The sequence below is a fragment of the Phallusia mammillata genome, chromosome 3 (assembly GCF_965637545.1).
Source record: "Phallusia mammillata chromosome 3, kaPhaMamm4.hap1.1, whole genome shotgun sequence".
Classification (NCBI taxonomy): domain Eukaryota; kingdom Metazoa; phylum Chordata; class Ascidiacea; order Phlebobranchia; family Ascidiidae; genus Phallusia; species Phallusia mammillata.
Window position 1 is genome coordinate 441,751 of NC_137254.1, and position 24,925 is coordinate 466,675.

The 24,925-nt window shown below is 35.4% G+C and overlaps 2 protein-coding genes and 1 non-coding gene across 7 annotated transcripts; 2 read left to right on the forward strand and 1 right to left on the reverse strand.

Moving 5' to 3' along the window:
• Positions 1-630: 630 nt before the first annotated feature.
• Positions 631-7,397, forward strand: LOC145219091 (uncharacterized). Its single transcript, XM_080086471.1, has 10 exons — positions 631-1,004; positions 1,066-1,135; positions 1,638-1,718; positions 1,917-1,940; positions 2,122-2,258; positions 2,879-2,989; positions 3,329-3,426; positions 3,642-3,782; positions 4,539-4,717; positions 5,461-7,397. The coding sequence occupies exons 1-10, from the start codon at positions 765-767 to the stop codon at positions 5,778-5,780; spliced, it is 1,401 nt and encodes a 466-aa protein (XP_079942597.1). The 5' UTR covers positions 631-764; the 3' UTR covers positions 5,781-7,397.
• A 2,070-nt stretch (positions 7,398-9,467) lies between these two features.
• Positions 9,468-23,543, reverse strand: LOC145219089 (uncharacterized). 5 transcript variants are annotated; one of them, XM_080086463.1, is made up of 24 exons: positions 23,417-23,543; positions 22,492-22,645; positions 21,980-22,062; positions 21,785-21,914; positions 21,272-21,404; positions 20,739-20,859; positions 20,401-20,466; positions 19,949-20,149; positions 19,291-19,446; positions 18,622-18,720; positions 18,169-18,276; positions 17,631-17,690; positions 17,417-17,465; positions 16,803-16,974; positions 16,108-16,264; positions 15,648-15,758; positions 15,394-15,480; positions 14,900-15,003; positions 14,430-14,570; positions 13,920-14,046; positions 13,014-13,395; positions 12,300-12,338; positions 11,361-11,553; positions 9,468-10,333 (listed from the first exon to the last, which is right to left on the reverse strand). In XM_080086463.1, exons 1-24 carry the CDS (start codon positions 23,424-23,426, stop codon positions 10,109-10,111), a joined length of 3,108 nt encoding a protein of 1,035 aa, XP_079942589.1. In that variant the 5' UTR covers positions 23,427-23,543; the 3' UTR covers positions 9,468-10,108. The 5 variants fall into 5 exon arrangements, with proteins under 5 accessions (XP_079942589.1, XP_079942588.1, XP_079942587.1 ...); XM_080086462.1 differs by lacking the exon at positions 23,417-23,543 and adding an exon at positions 22,845-23,038 and having other exon boundaries at positions 13,920-14,043; XM_080086461.1 differs by lacking the exon at positions 23,417-23,543 and adding an exon at positions 22,845-23,038.
• Trnas-uga (transfer RNA serine (anticodon UGA)) lies at positions 11,008-11,081 on the forward strand. The gene has a single exon. It is a non-coding gene; the product is annotated as a tRNA-Ser (tRNA).
• Positions 23,544-24,925: the final 1,382 nt, after the last annotated feature.

A 24,925-nucleotide genomic window follows, 5' to 3' on the forward strand; every position in this document is an offset into this window, starting at 1 on the left:
GAACGTATTTATTCTAACAAATGAGAAATGTGGGCTCTATGTTGATAACACAGCTAATCAGAAAACGCATGCATGCATAGGTGCGCCTAACTTTTTGCATTGTTACATAGACTGTATGTCACAGTTACGTAGTCATACGTAACAATATAATAATAATTAAAAGGTTGACAAAAGCCGAAATTCATTAATACTGTAGATGCGATGCTTATATTCCTGGGAAATTTAAAATATTTTGCGACCCAGCCTGGACCCACTATTTGCGGACCCCTGATCTAAACAACTTGCCACAATGAACGTGTGATTATAAAAAAGATGCTTATTTTTTCACTGATAAAAGAATTTAATACTTGCAGTAATGGCCATCATGTGTGTTCGCTGTTGAGCTCGTTTTTTAATTTTGAAACTTGCACAGCTGAAAAAAAGATTTGAAGTAATTGTACTGCTAAGATTTGTAGCTACAACAAATAAAATCTGCTCCACTCAACTAATATGTGGTGAAACTTTTATACAAATAAAATAAAAATTTTAATCTAAACATTATCTCAGAAATTTCAACACCACGTTTCAGTTTGTTATGCATGGATGTGTGTTTATCGGTGCATGACGATATAAACAAGCATCGCTCGCTGCTTCGCGGAGAAAAAAGTTCGAGACAGAATCTGAATGTTTGAAGGCACGACCGCTCGAAGTTTGGAGAGAAATATCACGTTTTTGCAGTTCGTCTGCAAGCAAATGAGCTAGAACTGGTTTGTTCTAGTATAGTAATGGCCGCCGAAGTATTGCGATTCGATCCGGGCGGTATTGAAGCCGATTGTGAGACGTCGGGAACTGATGTAAATCCTGCCGGAAAAAGGTGCCCTAATGACGGCGACAGCATGCTGCACGTGCCCGATGATCCTGCTGCAAAGAAAAGTAAAGTTCAACAACAACATCAAAATCACCATCGGCGCAAACCGTCCAAGAAAAAACGCAAATGGAAACCTTATTCCAAGATGACCTGGGAGGTGAATTAAGTAAAATACGACTTATAAAAACAAAACAATAATAAATTTGTTATTTTTTTAGGAGAAAAAAGCTGTACAAGAGAGAGAAGAAATTAGAGCAGACCGAATTAGAGTGGAAATGCTGGATAGAGGTAAATTGCATCTTTTTGTCTGTTTCGTTAAAACGCACATACCCGTTTACATAATGACACCTGTTTGTTGGATTTTATTTAAACATTTTTTTAGTTTTGAAGTAAAAGTAATTTTTTTACACACAAGTGGATAAGATGGGATTAGAACCAACAGCCTTGTGATGACATAGGCTGTTTTAATTAAACACAAAAAAAGCAAACAAATAAAAAAGCCCCTTTTATTTGTTTAGCAGATAAACATTAAACAAAATAAATATTTAAAAAGAAGAACTCCAAAAAGGAGCATCACAATAAATGCTTGAGGACTTGCTATGAGTAAATGCAATAATTAAAACAGCAATTGTTGAAAGTTGTTTTACCTCAGGGTTTTGTTTATTGTTTATTATTTTGCACCATTTTGGGCAGACCAGTGGCACAATAAGAAAAATAGCAATTGTTGGAAGTTTTTATTTATTTAATGCCTCAGGGTTTTGTTTATTGTGCTTATTTTGCACCATTTTAGGCAGACCGGTGGCACCTTACAACACAACACAGTTTATTATGGCCGAACACGACCCTTATGAAGAAGATGACATGTCAAATGGTTGGTTTAATATTTTGTTAAAACAGTGTTTCTATTGTAAAAGTAAAAAGTACTTGTGTTTTACCATTTTATTATTTTTAAAGATAAAGTGTTTGTGTAAAGATTATAAAAAGTGAAAAGATAGGCATTAAAGCATGAAAATACTTGATTTGGCATTTAAAATCAACAAACTATTTTATTTAAAATTTTATTTTTCAGACAAAAAGAGTGACAATAATGATGGTGAGATGTTCAACAGCTAACAAAAACATCATCTGTACTTAAACTAATTTTTGTCTTTTCATTTCTGTTTCCTTAAAGATAAACTTGAGTAAAACTTAAACAAACTGTTTTGCAGCGAGTAGAATGTTCAAGACAAACTTGAAAAAAACCCACAAACAACCAACATTTTTTGTTTTTGCAGCGAGTAGCAGCAAATCATCTACGTCAGGCGCTTACTCAGCACAATTAAATATTGTCGACTCGCCACAAAACAATGATGAATTTGCCGAACCCGATTACACGGATTCCCCTCACATGGCACCAGAGTTCATTTCACAGGTTATTAACGGAAAAATGATCATCTTAATAATAAAAATTACCTGAAAATTGCAGTTATCAAAAACTGAAGTAAATCTACTCAGTCAAAATTTTAGGTTTATCTGATTTGGTTTCCAAAAATTTCGACATTCAAGCCTTTTAAGTGTTTGTAAATTTAGTTTTTAAATAACACCTAAGGCAGTGGTTCTTAAACTTTTTTTTGTTGCGACGCCCCTGGAAAAGTTTTCTGGACTTGCGACGCACCAGCAAATAAAAGTTAATGAGGAAACTTATTATTAAAGTTGTGTTTATTGATACAACAACAAAAAGCCACGAAACGGAATCATTCTGCGACGCCCTTGGAAAACTGAAACAATGCACCAGGGCGTTGCGACGCACAGTTTAAGAACTACTGACCTAAGGAAACCGAAGTTTTTTATTCCAAACGTAATCGACTTTTAAGACAAGCGGTTCGACTTCCTGAAATAAACTGCTTATTTTTAATTCTGAACCTTATAACCTTTCAGGTCTTTAAATATTAATGCTGGTTTCATATTTTGTCATAGAATGCAAAAAAATATTTAATAAAAAAAAATTAAGTATTTTAGGAAAAAAGTTTTTAAACCGAATTTGTTGAATAGGATTTCAGTGAAGCGTACGAGCGTGTTCAAGAAGAAAGTCTTGCAACCATGTCCAGGTCTGGTCTTGTCAAAGAGCATTTATCACTAGAAAGATCGCTGGCATTTTTACAGGTAAATATTGATTTGACATTTTCATAACCGGAATATTGGTGCCGTTGCCATTCAGGTTAAAAATTGTATGTTCAAAGAACATTGGTATTTCAAAGCACAATCAAACTGCAAAACTTACAAAAATCTTTGTTAGTAAATTTTACCCAGTGTTATTTACCCTTTTTACTCAAAATACTTGCCAGAAGTGCTCTATAAAATTGATGGTTAAACAATATCAGTATTTTAAGGCACAATCAAGTCTTAAAACTTATTAAATTGGTTGTAATGTGATAATCATGTTTAGATATTATTATGGGGCAAGAAGCATAAAATACTGACTAAAAAAACATTTTTTTGCAGGACAAGTTGGCTGAAGTGAAAAGTATCAACAATTCTTATTCGATAAAAATGCAGGGAATCGAAAAACAGTTGGACAAACTAAGAGCAGATAATAAAAGGTAAAAAACGTTTTACCCAAAAATTTTGTTGGGTATCAATTGCAACTTTCCCACTAAATAAAAAACTTTCCCAATAAAAGCAAAAATAATATATTAATCAATAACATAAATAACATCTTCAAAAGATCAAATTTTTTGTCCATTTTTGTATTTTTTGGATTATGTGGTGATTTTGAATACTCTCAGTTTTTGCACAAAACTGTGTTTGATTTTAGATTGGTCCGTGAAAATTTGTGTTTGAAATATGGAGAGGAAACCGTGAAACGGAGAGAAGAAGAATTAATGGGAGAAAATTATTTCCAAACAAGTGATTACGAATATGAGGCTCCTAATGGTGAAGATGAAGATGATGGGAGGTAAAAATTATTTGATTCCTTAAAGAACATTTGTTTCTTTGTCAGTTCCAACTTATTCCCTTTAAATGTTATAAATACGGCGATTATTTTTTGATTTGTCAAAAAAAGTCAAAAAATTGTCAAATTTTTTAGAATGATCAAAAATTGTCAAAATTGTTTGCAAAGTCAAAATTTTTTACAAAGTTAAAAAAATTGTTCACAAACTGTCGTGGTGTCAAAGAGGTTGCACTGTCAGTGAACTTTAAATTATTGACTTTGTTTTTTGTCAGCCCCAAACTATGTTTATTGCCTAAAGTTGCCAGTTTTTAGACATGCTGCTGCATTAAAATAATAAAATATAAGTGCTTTCTGTGAGCAACCACTATTGTAGATTGGTTTTACTGCAGTTAGATTTGTTGTGTTTATGCCAGCAATTTAAACCATCTGCATCTAGACAGGCTAATGCATCCAACACTTTTTTCAATCGTAACACCACAAGACCCATTAAAGGCATCATACCGAATCAGCTGGTCACCAAGCATTCACCACCGGGCAAGGCACAGGCTGGAAAATTTAGCCTGCCCTGCGATTTAAACCCATGACAGGAGTCTATCCGGTCTACATAGTGGCTTCAGGGCTAATCCCAGTTATGAATTTAATTTCATCTTAACCACTTTTTTAAACAAGCAAAGTTTGAAAAATAGGAAATTTTTTCAACGCTATGTCAACGCTATCAACGCTATGTTTTTTCAACGCTATGTGTAACCTTGTGATTAGATTGGGAGGAACAATGGAATATCTCGACGAATCAGAAAATGAAGGTGAATGCAGGAAAATAAATTTGGAAACAACACAAGAAGAAATGTTGATTTCATCCTTGGAATGCCAACCAGAAAATGGTTCTGTCCTTGGGGAAAGATCGTATGAAGCTGACAATACTACAAGTGAAGAATTTGGTAAAAATAGTAAATTTTAAACTGTTGTAAACATTGATTTTGAAACACAGTTGTTTTTCGCAGTGAGTTTTTTTACCAACTTTCCAAATTTTATAATTAAAGTATTTAGGTGTTGACATAACAATATAACACTGAGCCACCATCACTTTGACTCCCAAGTGGTTGCTTGGCCGCTGCAAAACCAGTTTTCTCTGTGGTTAGTATGCCTGGTGGGGGTTTCGAACAGTATGATGAGGCATGGCTTTTCAGCCAGTCACATATTTAGTGACATACAACAGTGCACACTGTTTCGACCTATAAGGTCTCATCACTTGACACTAGCTGCACTGATGAGACCTTATAGGTCGAAACAGTGTGCACTGTCTAAAGCAGGGGTGGGCAACCTGCAGCCCATGGACCACATGCAGCCGTTGATTAAAGGTTGTGCGGCCCGCAGAGACACTTGGATTTCAAATGTACTGGCAAACGAGTCCTAATATTACATATTTTTGAGCAGATTAGTGCACCTGGTGCTTTTTTTTGCGACCTGACGATACGCTGCGAGAATCAAATGCAAATTTAATTGTAGTTAAGCATATTTGGTATGCAACAAAGTAAAATCACCTTGTGTCATATAAAGGTGCGGCCCGCGATCTAATCATTGGAAATGTATTTGGCCCACACAGTAACAAAATTTGCCCACCCCTGGCCTCAAACTTACTTCTACCACTGTGCTTTTGGTTTATTACAATATTTTGTTTCAGAAACTCGTACTTGCATCAAAAAGAAACGAAAGAGCCAAAAAGTTCGAGACCTTGAAATCAAAAGAAGCGACAAAAATGCGTCGGAGAGCAGCAATGATGAACAAGAGGAACATCAAAACAAGAAAATTAAGCCTCTAGTGGCAGAAAACACAACACAATACAACCACAGCAACAACAACAATAATAATAGCAACAACAATAACTCAGAAAAGTTGTCAGATTTTTCTGAGAAACAATCCCTGGACAAAATGGATGCTGCGTCTTATTCTCACGAAGATCCGGGCGTGGTCACTGCCAGTATGGAGTCAGTGACCGAATGAAGCGTTGTGAAAATAACATGGTGCTTTCTGCTTTTTTCAGTTTGATATATTGTGTCCAGTGATGGGATTCAGCCGGTCCGCACCGGTTCTATAGAACCGTCTCCCGAAATTTTATGAGATCAGCGAACCGGTTAGCATTACTGGTTACTGTCAATGGACTTTTTGTAACAGAACCGGCTGAAAAAGTGACTTTTGTGATAGAGCCGGCTGACAAAAAATTGAATCCGACCACTGATTGTGTTTAAAATGAGATTCGGACGCAGCCAGTGACATTTTTGGAAAGCAAAAATAGTGTTTTCTTCACAAAGATGAATTGAATGACAAGTTATTGTTTGCAATGTTTTGCTATTGGTTCCATACTTATTGTGGTTTAGAAATTTACTTTGAAATGAGTTTAATGTTTCTCAACTAGTACCTTGTAACAACAATGAATTAACAATCCATTTACAGAAATGAACTTTAAGACTTAATGAATTATAAAGATGTGAAGTTTTCACCACATGGGGGCAGCAGTGCACTAAACCAACTCATGCAACACATTTATTGGTGCTTTTGCTACGCGTTAAATTTTTACAAAACAAGGAAATTGCCAAAAAGTTCTTAAGAATGGTCAGTTTTGGTACAAAACTACATTTATACTACTTGTTTTAAGTAGGAATTGGACAGAAAATGGATAGAAATGTTGGTTTTGAATTTCTTCTATGTAACAGAAATACGTCAAGTATTGTTTGGTGCTGTTCAAAGATTAAATTAATTTTCCAACTTGCGTACAATACTTGGCACTACACCGAATCACACCGGCAAACTTTATCTAGTTTAAGTAAACTTTTTCATAGTTTAAAGTGACATCATTGTTTTGCGACTAAATTACACCTTTATTTGTATGAAATGTTGAATTACATGTATTCACAAATAACAGATAATGCTTAAACCCAGTTTTAAATGCCCACAGAACTAAATAAGCTATAACACAATTATGTGCTTGAAAATGCTGAAAATGAAATACACAAACTTGTATGTCACCATATTCTTTTCCATTGTCTAACAAGTTTTGTTAACTGTGCGATATCATAAGCTTTACACTGATATATTACTTCTATTGTCAGGACCAGCGTATCCCGAATTGTGAATTGATTTTTTATGTTTATCTCATATCTCTGGCTGCTTTGCAGAAATTTATTTTTCATGTGAAACGGAGAAGTTATGTGACATCACAATGAAATACCAGAAAAAAAAAGTCACTTTCAAAAATATTATGTTAACAAAAATCTTTACGTTTTGTTTTTAGTTGATTTTAAGTGATTTTTTTCTTGGGTGTAAAAAGTGTTTCAGAAACTGCCAATAAGCCCATTCAAAATAACAACACCATCTCTTTTATGTAGTGTTTAAAAGTTGTTTTTCACAGGGAACCCTCAAAGTGTTGATAGGATTGCAGCTAAAAAAGTGTTTCTGTCGAAAAAAGGCTTCGAATGCTGCTAAACTGTTTGTCGCCATGAACAAAATATTTTTAGAAACACTGTGAGGTTATGCTTTCTTTGCCCTTAGAGGGTCCCCTGTTTTATTGTACAGTTGTCACAGCTTTTGTGTTAAAACACGCCAACATGAAAATGTACAAGACTGATTGTGTCTTTTATGTCAAACAGAAAATCGATCACTTGCATCAAAGAAACTTCAGTCCTCCCAAGTCTGAAACTGGCTTATGATTCTATCAGTTACATGACATATACACACACACACATATATATTCAGTGGAGGGATTCAGCCGGTCCGCACCGGTTCTATAGAACCGTCTCACGTAATTTTATGAGATCAGGGAACCGGTTCACATTACTGGTTACTGTCAATGGACTTTTGTAACAGAACATGCTGACAAAATATGACTTTTGTGATAGAACCTGCTGACAAAAAATCTGAATCCCACCACTATATATATACATATATCTTTAAAAAAACTTTTAAAAAGTCTGTTATTATGTACAACTGTTGTCTCCATCTCTCAGACTCTGGTGACTTGTGATTTGTATAAAATACTTTACACAGTTTACAATGCAACAAATATTTTAAAATCTAACATAACAAATGCGGCTTTGTTGGGGTTTGAACTATCATCTGGTTAGTTGCTGCTATGCCAAGTTTATTGCAATTGAAACATAGAATTCAGAATGCGAACTACTGGTGGGCTACAGTAAGGAGTTCAGTAATGAAACAAAATATCTAATAATCTTTTGACCCACATTTTATCGATGCATGAATTGTAAACATTAATACAAATACTAGTTGCATGCACTGCACAACAGCTGCAAACTAAAACACTTTTCATCTCAAAAATAGCATCGCCTGGCATTAAAACTGAGCAATTTAAGTTTGTTTGTTTTCAGTGCATCATAACAAAGATGAACTATTCTCAATCCAGTTTAAATCTGAGCGATTTAGGAATAAAAAATAGGGTTTAAAAAAATAGAAAACAATTCAACTATGTAAAGTAATGATAAAATGACAGTCAAATCTTGTTTTCATAAACATTGGTAGCATTGATACACACATCATTAAGTTTTTATGTGAATATTTTTAGCAAAAGTCATTGTATGCCACCAATTAAAGCTATTCTTGTGATACTTAACTTGTAGACTACATAACTCACATGTAGACGCAGTTTTCTTATGACTTTGGAACACTATATACACAGACCTGTTCATAAGTTTAATGATAAATATAACGGCCCAAATAGACATAAAAAGCGACATTCTATAATATTGAAACTGTTTGACAAATGCTCATGTCATCAACAATTTTCATAACTTGCTATGCACAAAATGTTTAACAAAGAACAATGATAAAGTGCCTTGGTATACTGCATAGGACATTGCATTTCTTGTGAGTTTACACCATGAGGTTGGTGGGACCCCAATAACATCGATTGAGTCAAAATTTGTAAACAACTCTTTTTTGTTGAGTATGGTTTGGTCTTGACAATTCAAAAAGCTTTAATTTGCAGGTGTTGTATAAGGCATTCCAGTCATTTAAAAACAACCAAGGGGCAATAATATGTTTTACTCAAGCTCCACATAGAACTACATAGATAACTGGACTACATTTCAGGCATCTAGTTTTGCAGCATTTGTTACTTGAATAAAAATACTTGAATTAAGGGGTCTAGGTCCCAGTCTGCAGAACATGGCAGTTCCCGACGAGATCTCACGCGTGCAGGACATACATGTCCCGCGAATGCTGAAACAAACAACTGTTACTAGCATTTAAAGTTTGACAAAACAGCAAAAATAACTTTTGTCCTGTTAAGGAAGTTAAATAGAACACAAATTAATAAATACTGTGAGGATAATTTATCTTAATCACAAATCCAGTTTGACAAGTTTTTTTTTAGATTGTGGCAAAATGTAATTTGCAATGAAGTAATTAATCACTCGACTAATAATAGGCTATAGTTTGAGATTTAGTATGCAATTAAACAGAATTTGCAATTAACCAGAATGCTGCAGTTTTGGGTTCAGTATGGAATTTACCTAATGTTGTTAAACCATAAATCCATGTAGCAACAATCATACCCAACAAGATTATCTTCATAACTACAACCATGGTTATGTGATTAACTCTAACTCTGACCCTAGGCTCTTTTGACATTTTGTCCCTTTATCACCAGTGTGAATAAAACATATCTTTCGAAAAAAGTCCACTTTCCATGACACAAATGTGTCTCATTTATTTTCGTAGCAAAAACACAAGCACCATAAACAATAATAATCAATAAAATTAGGTCCGGGCGTCCAATAAAAAAGTGGCCACACACAAAAACACAAATTTGAAGCATTAAAAGTTTCCAAAAACATTAACATTCTTTAATTATAATCAAATCATCACAAAATTTAGCTCATTTAAGAGAATTCATTAGAGTAAATACAAGAAAAGAGTTATTAAAGTTTTTACGTGAGATGAAGTAATATAAGATACTTCTTAAATGCAACAGAAGCACAAATAAATAGAAGTATTTGTTAAATGTACCAGTTTTTTTTATTAGATCTATATACAGTGGTGGGATTCAAATTTTTTGTCAGCCAGTTCTATCACAAAAGTCATATTTTTCAGCCGGTTCTGTCACAAAAAGTCCATTGACAGTAACCAGTAATGCTAACCGGTTCGCTGATCTCATAAAATATCGTGAGACGGTTGTATAGAACCGGTGCAAACCGGATGAATCCCACCACTGCCTACATACACTTAAGTATATGAGAACATAACAGTACTGAGATGGCCAAAAAAATACGCGAAATAGAGAAATACATTGGAACTTGAGAAAAAAAAGTAAATTTAATCTACCACTGGCCGATGGTGTGGCCAGTTTCGTAAAGTTCTTTCAGTGAATGCTCCATCACGTGGGCTCGGAGGAGTTTTTCACCACTGCTGCTTCCACCAGGTGTCAGTGGAGAGTCGTTTGCTGGGACGGAGAAGCCGCAAACTTTACAAACGTGAAGTTTTTGCAGCAACTGCACTTTGGCGTAAGTGTCGATGCAATTCCGGAAAACTTCGGGGATGTTTGACTGTAAAAAGCACAATTAATTTGATTCATATATTCAGGGTTGCCATGCTGTCCTTATTTCTAAGATTTGTCTTTATTTTGAATTGAGTCCTTATTTTGTCTTATTTTCAACAATTACTAGTCAAATCCCTGCTACAAGTAAAATTAAACCTAGACCTGGGCTGTGTGAGATGCACAAAGTATTTTCTATGAACAAGGAGTTGCTGAAACAGATTGTTTCTGGCAAACAATGACATGTGATATGTCATGGTTCGTATTAAATGCAAAGATTTGTCCGAAAACCTTTGTTTCGTTTTGTATGAAACTTTAATTTTTTCGGTTGTCCTTATTTTTGGTTTCAAGTGGATGGCAACCCTGTGTATATTGAAGTCTTTCCATGTGTGCAGTTATTTTGTTAAAATTTCTGGCTTGGTGATTGTTTTAGTGCAATTGTGCTGCTACAATTTGACGAAATAAACTCAACTCAACAAAGATAACAGAAAACATGTCAGCTAAAGATTTGCAAACTGTGATCACCCCTGCTTAAAATACCAGGTTCAAAATTGAAATGGTTTGAAACACTTATTCTGGACCTGATTGTTGGAATTTTGAAAGTTTCACTACTGATGCATTTTTTATGTTTAAAATGATAACCAAAAAAAACCACAGTGCATGAGGATATATCAATACCACTGAACCTGTGTAGCTCAGTTGGTAGAGCGCGAGTCCCTGAAAGACTCCTGACGTGGGTTCGAATCCCACCACAGGCTAGATTTTGACCGATTGATTTGGTACAACACCTCAAATGGGCCTGGTGTGCTAAGATTTATATATAAGTGTGCCATAATCTAAGTTGTCATTACAAATAACTCATGCCCTACAAACTGAGCTACACAGGCAAGTATGTTGTGGGTTCGAATCCCACCGCAGGCTAGATTTTTCTAGCCTGTGCCTTGCCATATGGAGGTGAATGCTTGTTGACCGGCTGATTCAGTACAACACCTTCCTGGCATGCTATAAAGCTTGTGCAAAATCAAGATCAAACTTACATCAATGTTATCTGTGACAGTGGCTGATGACGAGCTTGTGTGGCTTTGTAGTTTCATCACCACAGTTCGGTCGTCATCAGCAAGGTCATTATAACCGACATCTTCAGTAAACACGAGATGGTCGCCGCACCTTGCAAACTTTTCATCAGATACATCAGACAGGTTATCTTTGCGTTTTGGTTCTTCTGAAATTCTGAAAATGTTTAAAAAGATAGTTTTTAAACTCATGAAATTAAACATTTTAAAACAAAAAAGTCAAATTAAGACTTAGGTTATATGCAAAAAACATGTTGTATGCACCAATTTTACTGAAAATTGACTGAAAACAGCACCTTTAAGTATTCTTAAATTATCTTTTAGTTAGCCACAGACAGTGTACACTGTTTCGGCATTTAAGGTCTCATCAGTCCAGCTGTTGACAAGAGATATGCTGTATGAGTTAGAGTAGCCATCTAACAGCACTCCAGTTTGTTCAGGGTTTATGCCCGGTTGTGGCATTGCACATGCATGAGGAATGGCTTTCCAGTTTGTTACTATCAACAAACTGGAGTGCCTTTAAAATACTACACTAGACATTACAGTCTATGTCTTGTCACCAGCTGCACTGATGAGACCTTAAATGCCGAAACAGTGTACACTGTCTGCAGCTTATCGTTTTTTGGCTTCATGCTTTTACATCTACTTTTTGTAATTTGTTTAATTGCAACTTTGTTTTTAGTGTTGTATTGAGAAAGTTAAATACATAACTCGATTGGAAAAAAAGTAATAATAAGCTTTCAAATGATTTTACTCGCAATATCAGTGAAAAGCACAATTAAAATTTCAAAGCTTAGTGAACAATCTCTTCATCAATTAGATGAATTTCATTGTTACATGCAAAGTCTAACACACATGCACAACAAATTTTACAAACTGCACCAAGACATGTAACATGCTGACCTTGGTAAAGCTGATTCAGACTTGATCGAAAAACTTGCACTAAAAACGTGCAAATCAACATTAAAATACAAGTTATGATACACTGGCAAATTCATGAAGCAAAAACTACATGCAGGAATCCAACAATTTATATTTTTTCATTTTGTTTTAAACCTTAAGGGAGTAGTCATGCTAATTATAAATTAAAAAGAGGAAAGGTTTAATTGGGGGTTTGGGGAAAAACACAAGGAAATTGGGGCCAAAGTGACACAATCAGTCAGATTAAACTTTTTGGTTGAAAGGTTTTGAGGTTTTTACAAGGGAAACAATTTGTAGTAACTTTTTGAACTTAGTAATGTGTGAATTAAGGTATTGTCACTAAACAATTGTTGTAAAAATGAATTAATTCACATTTAAGTATTATCAACATCCAAATGAACTAGATTTATTTGCGACTCAGTTTACTATTCATGATTTCAAAGGAAAACCATTTAAGCATTATTTGTTACAATGCGATCGGCAGCAATTTATTTTTCACAAAGTTATCATTCAACCAATATGGTGATGGACAAAAATACTGGTTGTTTTAAAGAACTTTAATTTTGCTGACATTTCACCCACCAGAATAAAACAACTTTTTGAGAGAAAAGTATTTTGTCTCCACACCACACTGGTCAAACAATAACTTTGTTTAGTATGCCACCTGGTGGACAAATCATTGTATTTCAACTTTACCTCGAACTGAGTGCAGGATCAGACGAACATTTTTGTCCCATTAATTTTTTCTGTCTAACCAATTCAAAGGGGAGCGGTTTTTGTTCTTTCCCATCTGTTGTCGACCCACCAACGAGTGACTTTACTTTATTTTGCTCCTTTTCACTCAAAAGTGGTGAAATCCCGTGTTTTCTGGACAAATTGCCTCGATTTAAATATTTCACGGCTGAGGTAACTTTTTCCGATGAATCGAAATCATTTGTTTCTTCTGCGTTGTTGTTCTGCTTGACTCGCTTGGTTTCCACATCACCCTCATCCAGTATTGTCTTCAACTCATTGGATTTGCAGCGTTTTCGAGACGAGGGAAGTTTCACTTTAAGATGTTGGTGGGACGAATAATCATCTGCAAATAAAAAGTGTTTGTTGACATGAAAAGTAGAACAGAATATTTTTTACACACCATTTACAGACAATTGTGGGATTAGACCGAATAACTGTTTCTTGACCAAACACTGGAACACAGAAAAATACAGACAAAACAATATGTGTTCCTTTCAGGAAATGGGACTGATAATTTTAAGGTTATTAGAAGATTCATATACTTCACAGGAATTTCATTCAATTCAGACCTTGTTTCAAAAATTAACTTATTTTGGGGGCTAGTGGGGTAAATGTTGGGGCCACAGGGTTGAACAAAACAATCGACAACTATAAATAGCACACTCTATAAACTGTTGAAATTTTACCTAATTCAGACATTGTTTAAAACATTCGCCCATTTTAGGGGGCTAGAGCGGTAACATTTGACACCTAAAAATGACAAATTATACAAGCTGTTCAAATTTCATTTAATTCCGACACTATTTAAAAAACTTACCCATTTTAGGGGGTTAGGGAGAAAAACAAACATCTGACACTATAACTTACCACCGTCGCTTAAAGATTCACCCTTGGCGGGTTTATTTTCGTCGCCTGAAGTTTTGTCTCGCTGCAGGGATCGAACGTGATTGGTCAATTTTTCATCATGTGACATGTTACGGTTCACCGATTCCTGCTGAACAATAGAGAACATATGAGTCAAGAAATATGTTAAATTGTCCTGTTTCTCGATGAAAGTTTTCAACGCATGAACAAAACTAAACTACAAACACATAATTTTTAAACCATCATATGAAACAGTAAATGTTTTATAAAATCACATAAAATTTTGCATGTTATCTGTACCAGATCAAATGTTTCATGAAATCATATGAAAAGTTTTCACAAGATTTGGACCAAAAATAAACAATTGTTTCACAAAATCATATGAAAAGTTAACATATAGTGTGCATGTGAACAAAGCAAATGTTTCATGAAATCACTAGCAAAGTTTTCACGGGATTTTCAAAAAATTGAACAAATATTTCATGTAATCACACGAAACCGTTCGTGACTTACATCATGTACACGTGATTCCATGGTGGATTGGAGGTTCTTGAGCGTTTCCATGGCAGCAGTGGCCCACTCACCGGAACCGTAATAATCAGTCGTCGGAAAATTTGCTCCCATAAGTTGGTTTTGCAAAAGGTGGAACCCAGTCTGTGATGAAAGTTTGACACAAATATTTAAAAACTTTGTGTTCATTTATTAACTTTAAAAATGTTATATTGAATATTAAGTAAGTATGTTTCATTATTTGATAAAAAAAACATTAAAAAGTTAGTAAATAACATTAAAAGTTAGATAATGGACAAAAACTGCTTAATAACTACATTTATTAAACTGACAAAATATAAAGACTCGTTAACAAAAGTAAGTTACACAGTTTTTAAATAATGTCTGCACAAAATCTCTACAGACAGCACAGCGCAATTGCCAAGACAGTTCAAAAATTGAGTATCAACATAAAACTTAGCAAACAATCTTACCATCGTATTTGCTGCGTTTCTCACCAAAGTTGGAGGTGAATCGTCCGAATCTGTACTATGATTTCTATGCCGTCTATGCCTCGTTGACTCTTGTAATCTCGCACCTGAGAATTGTTCAAACAAATTTATATTTTTGTCAGTAAATCTGCTGAAATTTACTAATTCTGTCTTGATAAACGTCCCATTACTATTTTAAATTTGAAAACCTTACATTGCACCAACCAAGAAAGCACAAAACTCCTTGGGTCAGTACAGCCGTTTTTAATTTTTTTTCATTTTGGGCGCCTGTGGGTGAACCGCTGGGTCATTTGGGGTCAAACTTTAGGAGGATCAGGTTTTAAACAATAGCTAACATCTGTGTAAATTTGAATAAATTTAAAGCACTCTTTCTTGACCAAACGCTTATAACAAACCATCATTAGACAGAAAAAAACAATATATGTGTTAGGATGCACCTAGTCCTATAAAAATGTTAGTTAAAACATCGAACTTACTTTCTCCAGTGGATGAGTGCTCCGTAACAGGCGGGTCGCTGTCTGAACTCGTGCTTTCTCGTTGTGACTGCTTCCTACGACCTTGACCTAAATGGCAAAAAAAATTGTTTGACCTTGACAGAACTGATAATACACAAGCGTAAAATCGTTGAAAACCAACAAGTTTATACAACACATGTTTGATTTGAAAAAGATTTGGGTTTTATCAGTTGTTCGTATAAATGTTAAAGTTATTTTCTGTTCCTGTCGCTGACCTGGTTTCCGACCGCGTCGTTGTTTTCCCAAACCTTCAGCAACTTTCCGTTTGGCGACTTCAAGTGGAGAATAATTGTTTTGTCCGCTCGTTGTGGTTTTGGTCGAAGCGGCTGAAATGAATTGCCAAGTTTAAAAATAAACAGCAAAAACTTCTTGAACTTTTAGAAAATGTATTTAGTGTTGTGCAAACACTATACATGGAAGTTTAATGAGGAAAATAACGGCCCAATAGATGTAAAAAGCGACATGCTTTATTGTTCTAACGTTTCGACAAATGCTCATGCCATCATCAGTGATATGAGAGGCCACATCAGTTACACCCATTTATATCCACTTGAGTCACGAAAAAGTTTGAAAAAATGGTGCAAAACAAGCATGTATGTTTTAAATTTGTAAAATTTACATTTTTTTGGTGTTTTGTCTAAAATTTAAAACATAATCAACAGATTTAGTACTGACCTGTTTTTCGAATGTGTTTGTCGAGAAATTCCGTGTCGTAATCATTTTGTTGTTTCATCAATTCTATCTTCTCTGCATACGTGAATCCTCTAGCAGTGTAAGGCCGACGAATGGAAGCGACTGAAAATGAGGTTCCTGCTGCAGACGGAGTCCATGACTGAAAACAGAGAAAAAATGTTGAAAGATGGTTTAATGCAAATAAAAATGTTTTGACAGAAAAGTTTGTTTACAATTCCTTTAAGAAAGGGTTTTGTCAATTAATTATAAGCTTAAAACCTGCTGACAAACTAAATTGTTTGTGTCCTACTTTTCAACTGCATTAAATTGCCAAACGTTAGGTGATACACTATAAAAAAGTTTTTGGTACCACATGCCAGTGGTTTCCTTCTAGCACAGTGTTTCTCAACCTGGGGGTCGCAACCCGGAATTTGATTGTTTTTTAGCTTTTTCTTTACATAAAAGCAGTAAATAGTGAAAATGTTTATGGTGACGTGAGCCATGACCACAATTTTAAGAGTTTGCTGCAGAACAAAAAGCTGAACTGCTACAGTGACATTTGATAGTAAATCTATGATCAACACATTCTGGTAGTGAAATTCCTTATATATGTTGGTAAAGGGGTCGCAAAGTAAAAAAGGTTGAGAACCACTGTTCTAGTATAAACTCCAATTAACAGAATCTTTTGTCAGTTTTACCTGATTTCTGGTCAAAGTCCCGGAACTTCGTGGCAGCATCGAAGATCCGTCGAACGAAACCATGTTCGAGAGAGCAGGTGACGAACCCACAAGGGGAAGGGAGGTGGGTGAAATAAAGGGCGGATGCGGGGCTGAGGTCGTTAGGGGTGAAGTGGGGGGAAGGGGGATTAACCTGGGAAACATTGTAACATTTAATATGTGGCTGAAGTGGATATAAACAGGCGCAACTGATGTGGCCTTCATATCGCTGATGATGGCATAAGCATTTGCCGAAACAATTAAACAATAAAGCATGTCGCTTTTTACATCTATTTGGGCTGTTTTTTATCATTAAATTTATAAACAGATTTGTATGTAGTGTGCTTTGTGCGACTTGTCTATAAACAGGTGGAACTGATGTGGCCCTTCATATCACTGATGATGGCATGAGCATTTGCCGATACTTTTGAACAATAAACCATGTTGCTCCTGATGTATATTTTGGCTTGTTTTTTTGCAATATATTGCAACAGTTATTCTCAACTAGTTATTGGTTATGAATCATATTTATAAAATAAAACAATGTATGTCAATAGCGTTTCATGCAAGTTGTTAAATTCTGCAAACAGACTAACCTTCCTTTAGAAGCTGTGGTGATGAGGTCATCAACAACGTTACGCAATCCTAAGAAAATAACAAAAATATGTCTAATACAAACTCAAGTCAGAAACTTTCAACAAATTATTTTACAGTGAAACTAATTCCAGTGCTTATAGTTTTTAGTTGAACCACACAATAAATTTAAAATAATTGAATTTTACTAAAAGAGACAAATATTTCAAATCTCACCATCAAAAGTTCCTTCCCTTGTCTTTACTTCTTGTTTCTCATCAGACTCTTTCACAGTTGCTAAAAAATAAAAACAAGTTTATGAATGGCAACATATACTGCAAACTCTAATGTAGTGGTTTTCCAACGAAGAAATTTTAAAACTTGAGGAAGGAATTTAATTTAATTTTTACATGTGGTTTGTAAATAGACACTTAAGCTCTGGGAATATGACATGTAAAGTTGATAAAAGACCCATGTTAAATGATCTATGTGTGGTTTAGCATCTACTATGTAGTATATTAGGGAGGAATGGAAACATTTTGAACTGTTAACAGAGGATTTTATCCAATAAGATTGGGAACCACTGCTCTAATAAGTCAATGATTGAAATCATTACTTCTTGCACAAAACAAACAATTTACACGGGGAAAAAACAAAAAAAACAATGTATGTTAATGCGAAGCATTGTGAATAGTATATATAGGTGCTTAGTTTGCTGAACCACCACATGGTCCGTATATTTGGTAGCAATGGTTTTGTGACCCCAGAAACCCACCTGGCATTGTCGGGGTTCGTGGATCCTCGTCGTCACTCGAGTCAGGGGAACCGAGCGTGAAACGAACAGATTTGCCTCGACGATTTGTCGAAGATTTAGTTTTCGAATCTGAAATGAAAACTTTGGGTTAAACCACTGCTTTAAAAGTGAGTTTGAAACACAACTTTTATTTCACAGTACACCAGGCCTATCAAAGGTGTTAGCTGGTCTCCCAAGCATTACTGTATATAGCAGATACAGGCTAGAAAAACTCTAGCCTGCGGTGGGATTTAGACCCACGACAGGAGTCTTCCTGGGACTCGCGCTCTACCAACTGCGCAACGCAGGCTCAGTGGTGAATCTGCCGAAAGTCGAATCACAAGCACCGTTGCCTGCCTCGTATGCTGCACATGTCAGCTTCGTAGTAGGGGATCGCCAGACAGACCATGTAGTTTCTGTAGTTTGCAAACTTACCTGCGATTGATGACGGCAATGGACTGTTTTGTTCAGCGCTATCCACATCACTTCCAACTGAAGGTTCAGACTTCACTGACACTTCTTTACGATCTGAAGCTTCAAACAGAAAAGAGCATTGAAAAAACAAAAAAAGCTTTCAATAAAAGAATACCAATTTGGGACTGCATTTTTTTTATCTAAGTTTAGCACATTTTATGGCTAACAACCAAATCCAGTGCAATGACAAGCTAATAGGCATAACACCATGCCATTGTGATTTAGTTTTCAGCCCAATACAAAGGTCAGTGGTTCAAATCCCAGCACATGCTAGGTTTAATCAACCTTTACTCAGTGGTGGGATTCAATTTTTTCGTCAGTCAGTTCTATCACAAAAGTCATATTTTTTAGCCGGTTCTGTTGCAAAAGTTGTATTTTTCAGCCGGTTCTGTTACAAAAGTTTATTGACTGTAACCAGTAATGCTAACCGGTTTGCTCATCTCACAAAATTTCGTGAGACGATTCTATATAACCGATGCGAACCGGCTGAATCCCACCACTGGCTTTGCCTTGCTGCACAATTATGATTAAATGATAAGATTTAATTTTGCAGAAAAAACTCAACAACAGTCAATTGGAAGTTACAAATTTAATGGATTTTTTTCTGTCAATTATTTGACAATAACTTACACATATCAGAGGAAACAGCCAGTCCCCTCTGGAGAGCATCTTTCAGCAAACTCCTCGCCAACATGGGATTGTTTGCTTTTAACGTTACGTATTCCGTTTCATGGTCTTTCTTTGATTCTTCAATTTCGGTGACAAAAAATAACAGAGGGGCATCATCTGAAATAAATGAAAGTTGTGATTATTTTGTTTATAAACATTTAAAAATGTTTGCAAAGACGAATTTGAATGTCATTTACAACTATTTGGAAAGTGTTTCCCAACATATTTCGGCAAGGATTTTTAAGAATATATGAAAAAAGCTAAACAAAAAATGTATGACTATTTACTGTTTTATCGCTGCATAAAAACAAAGCCTTTTTAAAAATATTTATGCAGTAAACCTTGGGCAATCCCAACTGGTTTGGACCAAAAAATTTGTCCGGATTAGGCGAAGAGCCGGATTAACCGATGTCAACTAGTTAAAACCTTACCACATTACAAATCATTTGTACCTCAAGTTTTGTCCGAATTAGGCGAACATCGAGATTAACCAAGGTATACTGTATATATTTTATGCTTGTTTTAAAATTTGCCAATGCATAAACATTTTTTCAAGCAGAAACACAAGAATTAGAACATGGAACAGTTATTTATCGGCAAACATAAAATCACATTTTACCGTCATCTCCATCTTCTGTGTTTTCATCCTTAGCTTCCACAAATAAATCGGGAGCCTTCGCAACTACTTTGCTTTCATCCACAAAAGTGATGTTGACCTCGTGTTGAAGGTCGTTGAAGGTCAACGCTGTGATGTGTTTCTTGAATTCTTTCACCAAAGCGAGAATAATTCCGAGCATAGGGTTCGATTCTTGACCAGTGTCTAAAAAATCTCAAATTTAGGTTATTTGATATTACTAAACCAGTGGTGGGATTCAGCCGGTTCGCACCGGTTCTATAGAACCGTCTCACGAAATTTTATGAGATCAGTGAACCGGTTAGCAGTACTGGTTACTGTCAATGGACTTTTACCAGCTGAAAAATATTTTTGGGATAGAACCTGCTGACAAAAAATGGAATCCTACCACTGGATATAACTTATGTAGACACCCTTGTCTATGCTAGGAGCGTTACCTGCAGAAATCTGTTTTTCTTGAGCTGTTTCCTTCGGGGGGATTGGAGATGTTTGCCGTGGCGGTTCTTAAAATAGAAACATAATTGAAAAACAAACCACAATATTTCGACTTATTATATGGCTGAAAGAGGTTTTTTTAAGTTTTCTTTTTTTAAGCCTGTGTTAAGCCTTAAATCACATGGTTATTTTCTTTTCTTTACAGAAAGACACAAATCATTTCTTGAATCATGACAATCAATTTAAATGTCTTTAGATCAGACCAAAAAAACCTTAAAACCTTAAGATCAGGCTAAAAAACACCCAATAAGGCAAAAAAATATCGAAATGACAAAATTACCATTCACTGGTGCAACCACTTGTTGCTGTTGCATTGTGGGAACAGCTTCTGTGAGAGTTGATTGGTCGATTGGGATCGCTCCGGGTGGGATTACAAACGTCGGGGGTTGCTCTCCATTATTCTGAAACAAATCCCAAAGTTTAATGGTAAGTGCCTAAAATACCTTTTGGCTGGCATAATATCGGTATGATATTTAACAAAAAGCGCCCTAGATTGTAAGCCGCACTAACGGTAGGGTAAAAAACTTTACGAGGCGATGCTTACAATCCAATAAACACAGTATAGATACAAATAGCCAGTGGTGGGATTTAGCCGGTTCGCACCGGTTCTATTTCTATATTACTGGTTACTGTCATTGGACTTTTTGTAACAGAAACAGGTGAAAAATATGACTTCTGTGATAGAACCGACTGCAAAAAAAAGTTTTAATCCCACCACTGCATATAAGTATACAGACCTTTTAATACCTCTTCAAGTATTTTTGTCAGTATATTGGTTGAAACATTACCGCAACAGACAGAAGTGATACTTACTATGTCTTCCAGTTTTCCAGGTTCTATAACTTTTTTTGCGATGTGCCATGGCAACGGGACAGGTGGTACTTCCATGGCTTTCTCGATGTTATGGAATACGTCTTTATCTTGTATGACAATCTTGTTGTTAGGTCTGAAACAATAAGCAACAATAAAGTTACAGTTGCAGAGTGATTCCATAAACTTTACAATGCACCAACTACCACAAACTATAAAACTGTATGATTGTTGACTATATGCACTGGTGGGATTCAGCCGGTTCACACCAGTTCTATAGAACTGTCTTACAAAATTTTATGAGATCAGCGAACCGGTTAGCATTACTGGTTACAGTGAATGGACTTTTTGTAACAAAACCAGCTAAAAAATATGACTTTTGTGATAGAATCGGCTGACAAAATATTCGAATCTCACCACTGAGTATTACAAGATCTTAAACATCATTTTTTGTTTGCAATTTGTTTGAGCAAAATAGACTACTTGCAGTTTCGAACACAAATTGTTCATATATACCTGTGGGCTGCTTTGAGATGAAGTAAGGCCTGCACAACTGTGACAAAATTTAGTCGGCAAAGGGTGCAACAATAAGCCTCAAATCGACGATTTTTTCGGGTGACAACACACTTCGGGTCTTGTGTAGTTACTATAACAACAGATAAACAAAAATCAGTTTTACCATTAACAAAATATTTTTTGCATTTTTTTTACCTTCGCCGGTGAGAGATTTCTTCACAACACATTCAACGCAACCTTTCTCGTGTGAAATGTACCAGTAGTACTGTACAGTGGTCCTGAAAATAAAAAAATATGCACAAACAAAGTCAAAACTAGAAAATGGGATCATAAGATATATATTTAAGCTATTGCTGCCAGGCATAATGTCAAGTTTATAGAGCTCTTCTGGCAAATGTATTTTTACTCCGACGTTTCAACGTCCTATACAGGTCACCTTAATCAGGCTAAAAAACACTGAACGCGTGTAGTACAGTGCACGATAAACAAAGGAAAAATTTTGTATAGGACATTGAAACATCGGAATAAAAATACATTTGCCAGAAGAGTTCTATAAACTTGATATTATGTATATGTCAGTTGTAGGACAATGTGCATTAGGCAGGAACCATTAATCAAAAAAGCCTTGCAAATATGACAAATGTTATGAGACATCACACATTAAGCACAGATGTTATTTGTAGATTTATGAAAGACACAAAACTTACAATATGGTCTGGTCTATTATTTCTTTTGATGATATAATGCAGTCAGGTCCCAAGGGCTGGTGTCTTGTCGCATTAACTCGCTCGGGTAGTTGCATGTTGCTTATGTAGTTGCTTGGTTCCATCATAGCCGCTATTTTCTTGTTTAGTTCCAACACTAAAACAATATAACAAAACATTTTGTAAAACATCATAAATTTTTAGTCTTTTAATTCAAATTTAAATGCCTCAAAACCACAGTTATAATATGTTTTCGATAAATTTGAAAATTGGTGCAAAAAATTATCAATTAATGAAAGTAACATGTGGTAATTTATGCAAGTGTTGCAACACAACTAACATGTCCTTGACACGACCTTCACAATATTTCATATTTTTGTCCTTCATAGCCATGCCTTCATGGAATGTTTTTGAATAATCTATCTTGTGCAGAAATGTTCCATGTTATCCGAACGTATTCATGCGTTGTGTATTGAATATGGTAATTTCAACAATAAGGTCAGGAGTGATGTAACATTTATAAATCATCGGAATAGAACGTCTTAAAAGTGGTTTTAGTTGAAAAATATATTTTGTTGGGAAATATATTTTGCTTTCATGTCGCATGGCATAAAATAACTTTGCCAATTTTGAACTTTATGGCGAAAACCCGGTAAAACAAGAAACAAACGAGGCAGAACCGCCTAGAGCAAAAAGACGAAAACGTCATGAGCAAAGCGCGCCGCTCCTCCTTTCTCTCACTATTATCCTCTCCCTCTCACACCCTTTGTTACGTTGTCACGACGCTGACGTCATGAGCTCTTGTTCCTCGTTTTGAGCGCGTAATGGTTGCGCCAGCCTTATGTAAAGCCACGAAAAGCTTTCTAGTTTCGCGTTTAATTGAAAATCTAACAACATTTTAAGTAATTTAAAGTTAAAATCAACTTACCAGAAACCATTTGGAAGATCTGTTTTGCTTCTTACTTAATTTATTTGTACAGAAACACGGTTTAGAGCTGTAGTTTTTGCCTGCCTTCTGTGAGCTCACCAATCCTCTACTGACGTCATTAGACAAATCGTTGCTGCTCTTGTGATCACGTGATGATGTCATTATTGCGTGTGTGTGCTGCGCGCGTGTGCATGTGTGTAGATAAAACCCTGTTTTGTCAGCGTGCTGTTTGCGTGTGCAAGGTAATCCTTATATTACGTAGGAATGACGTAATTTTGAACGATTTTTCATTTAGTGCATTCGGTGTTTTGCCAGTATGTGTCTGTTGACGCGTAGTGTGACGAATTCGTGCAGAAATTAAGTGTGGGCAAGACATTTCTAACAATACATATATGCTTTACTTTATTGGAGTAAAAAATAAAGTCTTCATATGTTGGATCACCAATTCTATATTGTGGTAATGTTGAAATCCATTTGTGTTAAAAAGCGTATACTGAGCAAGCTATAAGTTGCTTTTTCGCTTCATAGCACTCGTTTTTTGGCACCCACCCAAACAAAACAAGTCAATTTTACCAATAATTGATACAAAACTTGATGTCCTCAGCTTGACAACTTATATCGTTTTTCATTCCTCAACATAAATGCTTCAATGACGAAATGTAATTTGCGCAACTGACAATGTTAGTAATTGAAATTTAATGTTATTAAATAAAAGAATATGTCACGTTCCAAATTTTGATTTATTTAATCTAATTGTGATTTCTACATACAATGTAACGTTGCCGTTTTGTTAAGACAACCTTTAAAGACGTTTCTATCATCTATTCTACTAGGTACATGCGACCACAAAAGTATTAAACAATTCCATTTTTTCATGGAATAAATCAAACATGACCAAAAGTTTCTGAAAACGATGACGTATCGCAGTGATTGTTACGTTGTGAAACTTCTTTATGACTGTACACAAGTGAACTGACGTGACAATTTTCAACTTGTCAAGTAAAGCAATCTTTTGTTTTTCACAGTTTAACTATTACAGGCCTACTATGTTTGAGAGCTTAAAAGACAAAATGCCGGTGTGCATGCCACGACGCAATAACTTAGTTGTTCTTACTTTAATTATTAATCACCAAAAGTGGTATTATTTGTCAAATAAAAACTTATTTTTTGAAACAACTATTTTTGGTGTTCTATTTTACAAATGTTAGTGGTAACGTTAGCTTAACAGTTTTTAAACCATGTACTGTTGTTCATGTTGTGCAAAAACCAGGCAGTCGAACCACTTGTAATTGTCACATGGGTTCAGGTTCGGTTCGTCCCTGGCAAAAACACTTGAAAACTTGAAACCGTCACATCTATATGCATTTAACTGCAACTAGCATGTTTCCTGCGTATAGAGCGGGACTGTTATTACAACTGTTTCGTTTGACTACACAAAGCTTGCTGTTGCGAACGTCCTTAATTAAGATTTTACACAAATGTTTTAATACTAACATCACGACAAAACAC

Bases quoted from the DNA above. Each gene is read 5' to 3' on its own strand.
- LOC145219089 (XM_080086461.1), bottom strand. From the start codon at position 22,881: ATGGCTATGAAGGACAAAAATATGAAATATTGTGAAG. The intron at 18,277-18,621 runs GTAAGTTTGCAA...TTTTCATTTCAG, and splicing joins ATTGCCGTCATCAATCGCAG to ATTCGAAAACTAAATCTTCG. The intron at 14,571-14,899 runs GTAAGATTGTTT...CTTTCATCACAG, and splicing joins GAAACGCAGCAAATACGATG to ACTGGGTTCCACCTTTTGCA.
- LOC145219091 (XM_080086471.1), top strand. From the start codon at position 765: ATGGCCGCCGAAGTATTGCGATTCGATCCGGGCGGTATTGAAGCCGAT. The intron at 2,259-2,878 runs GTTATTAACGGA...TTTGTTGAATAG, and splicing joins CACCAGAGTTCATTTCACAG to GATTTCAGTGAAGCGTACGA. The intron at 3,783-4,538 runs GTAAAAATTATT...CCTTGTGATTAG, and splicing joins GAAGATGAAGATGATGGGAG to ATTGGGAGGAACAATGGAAT.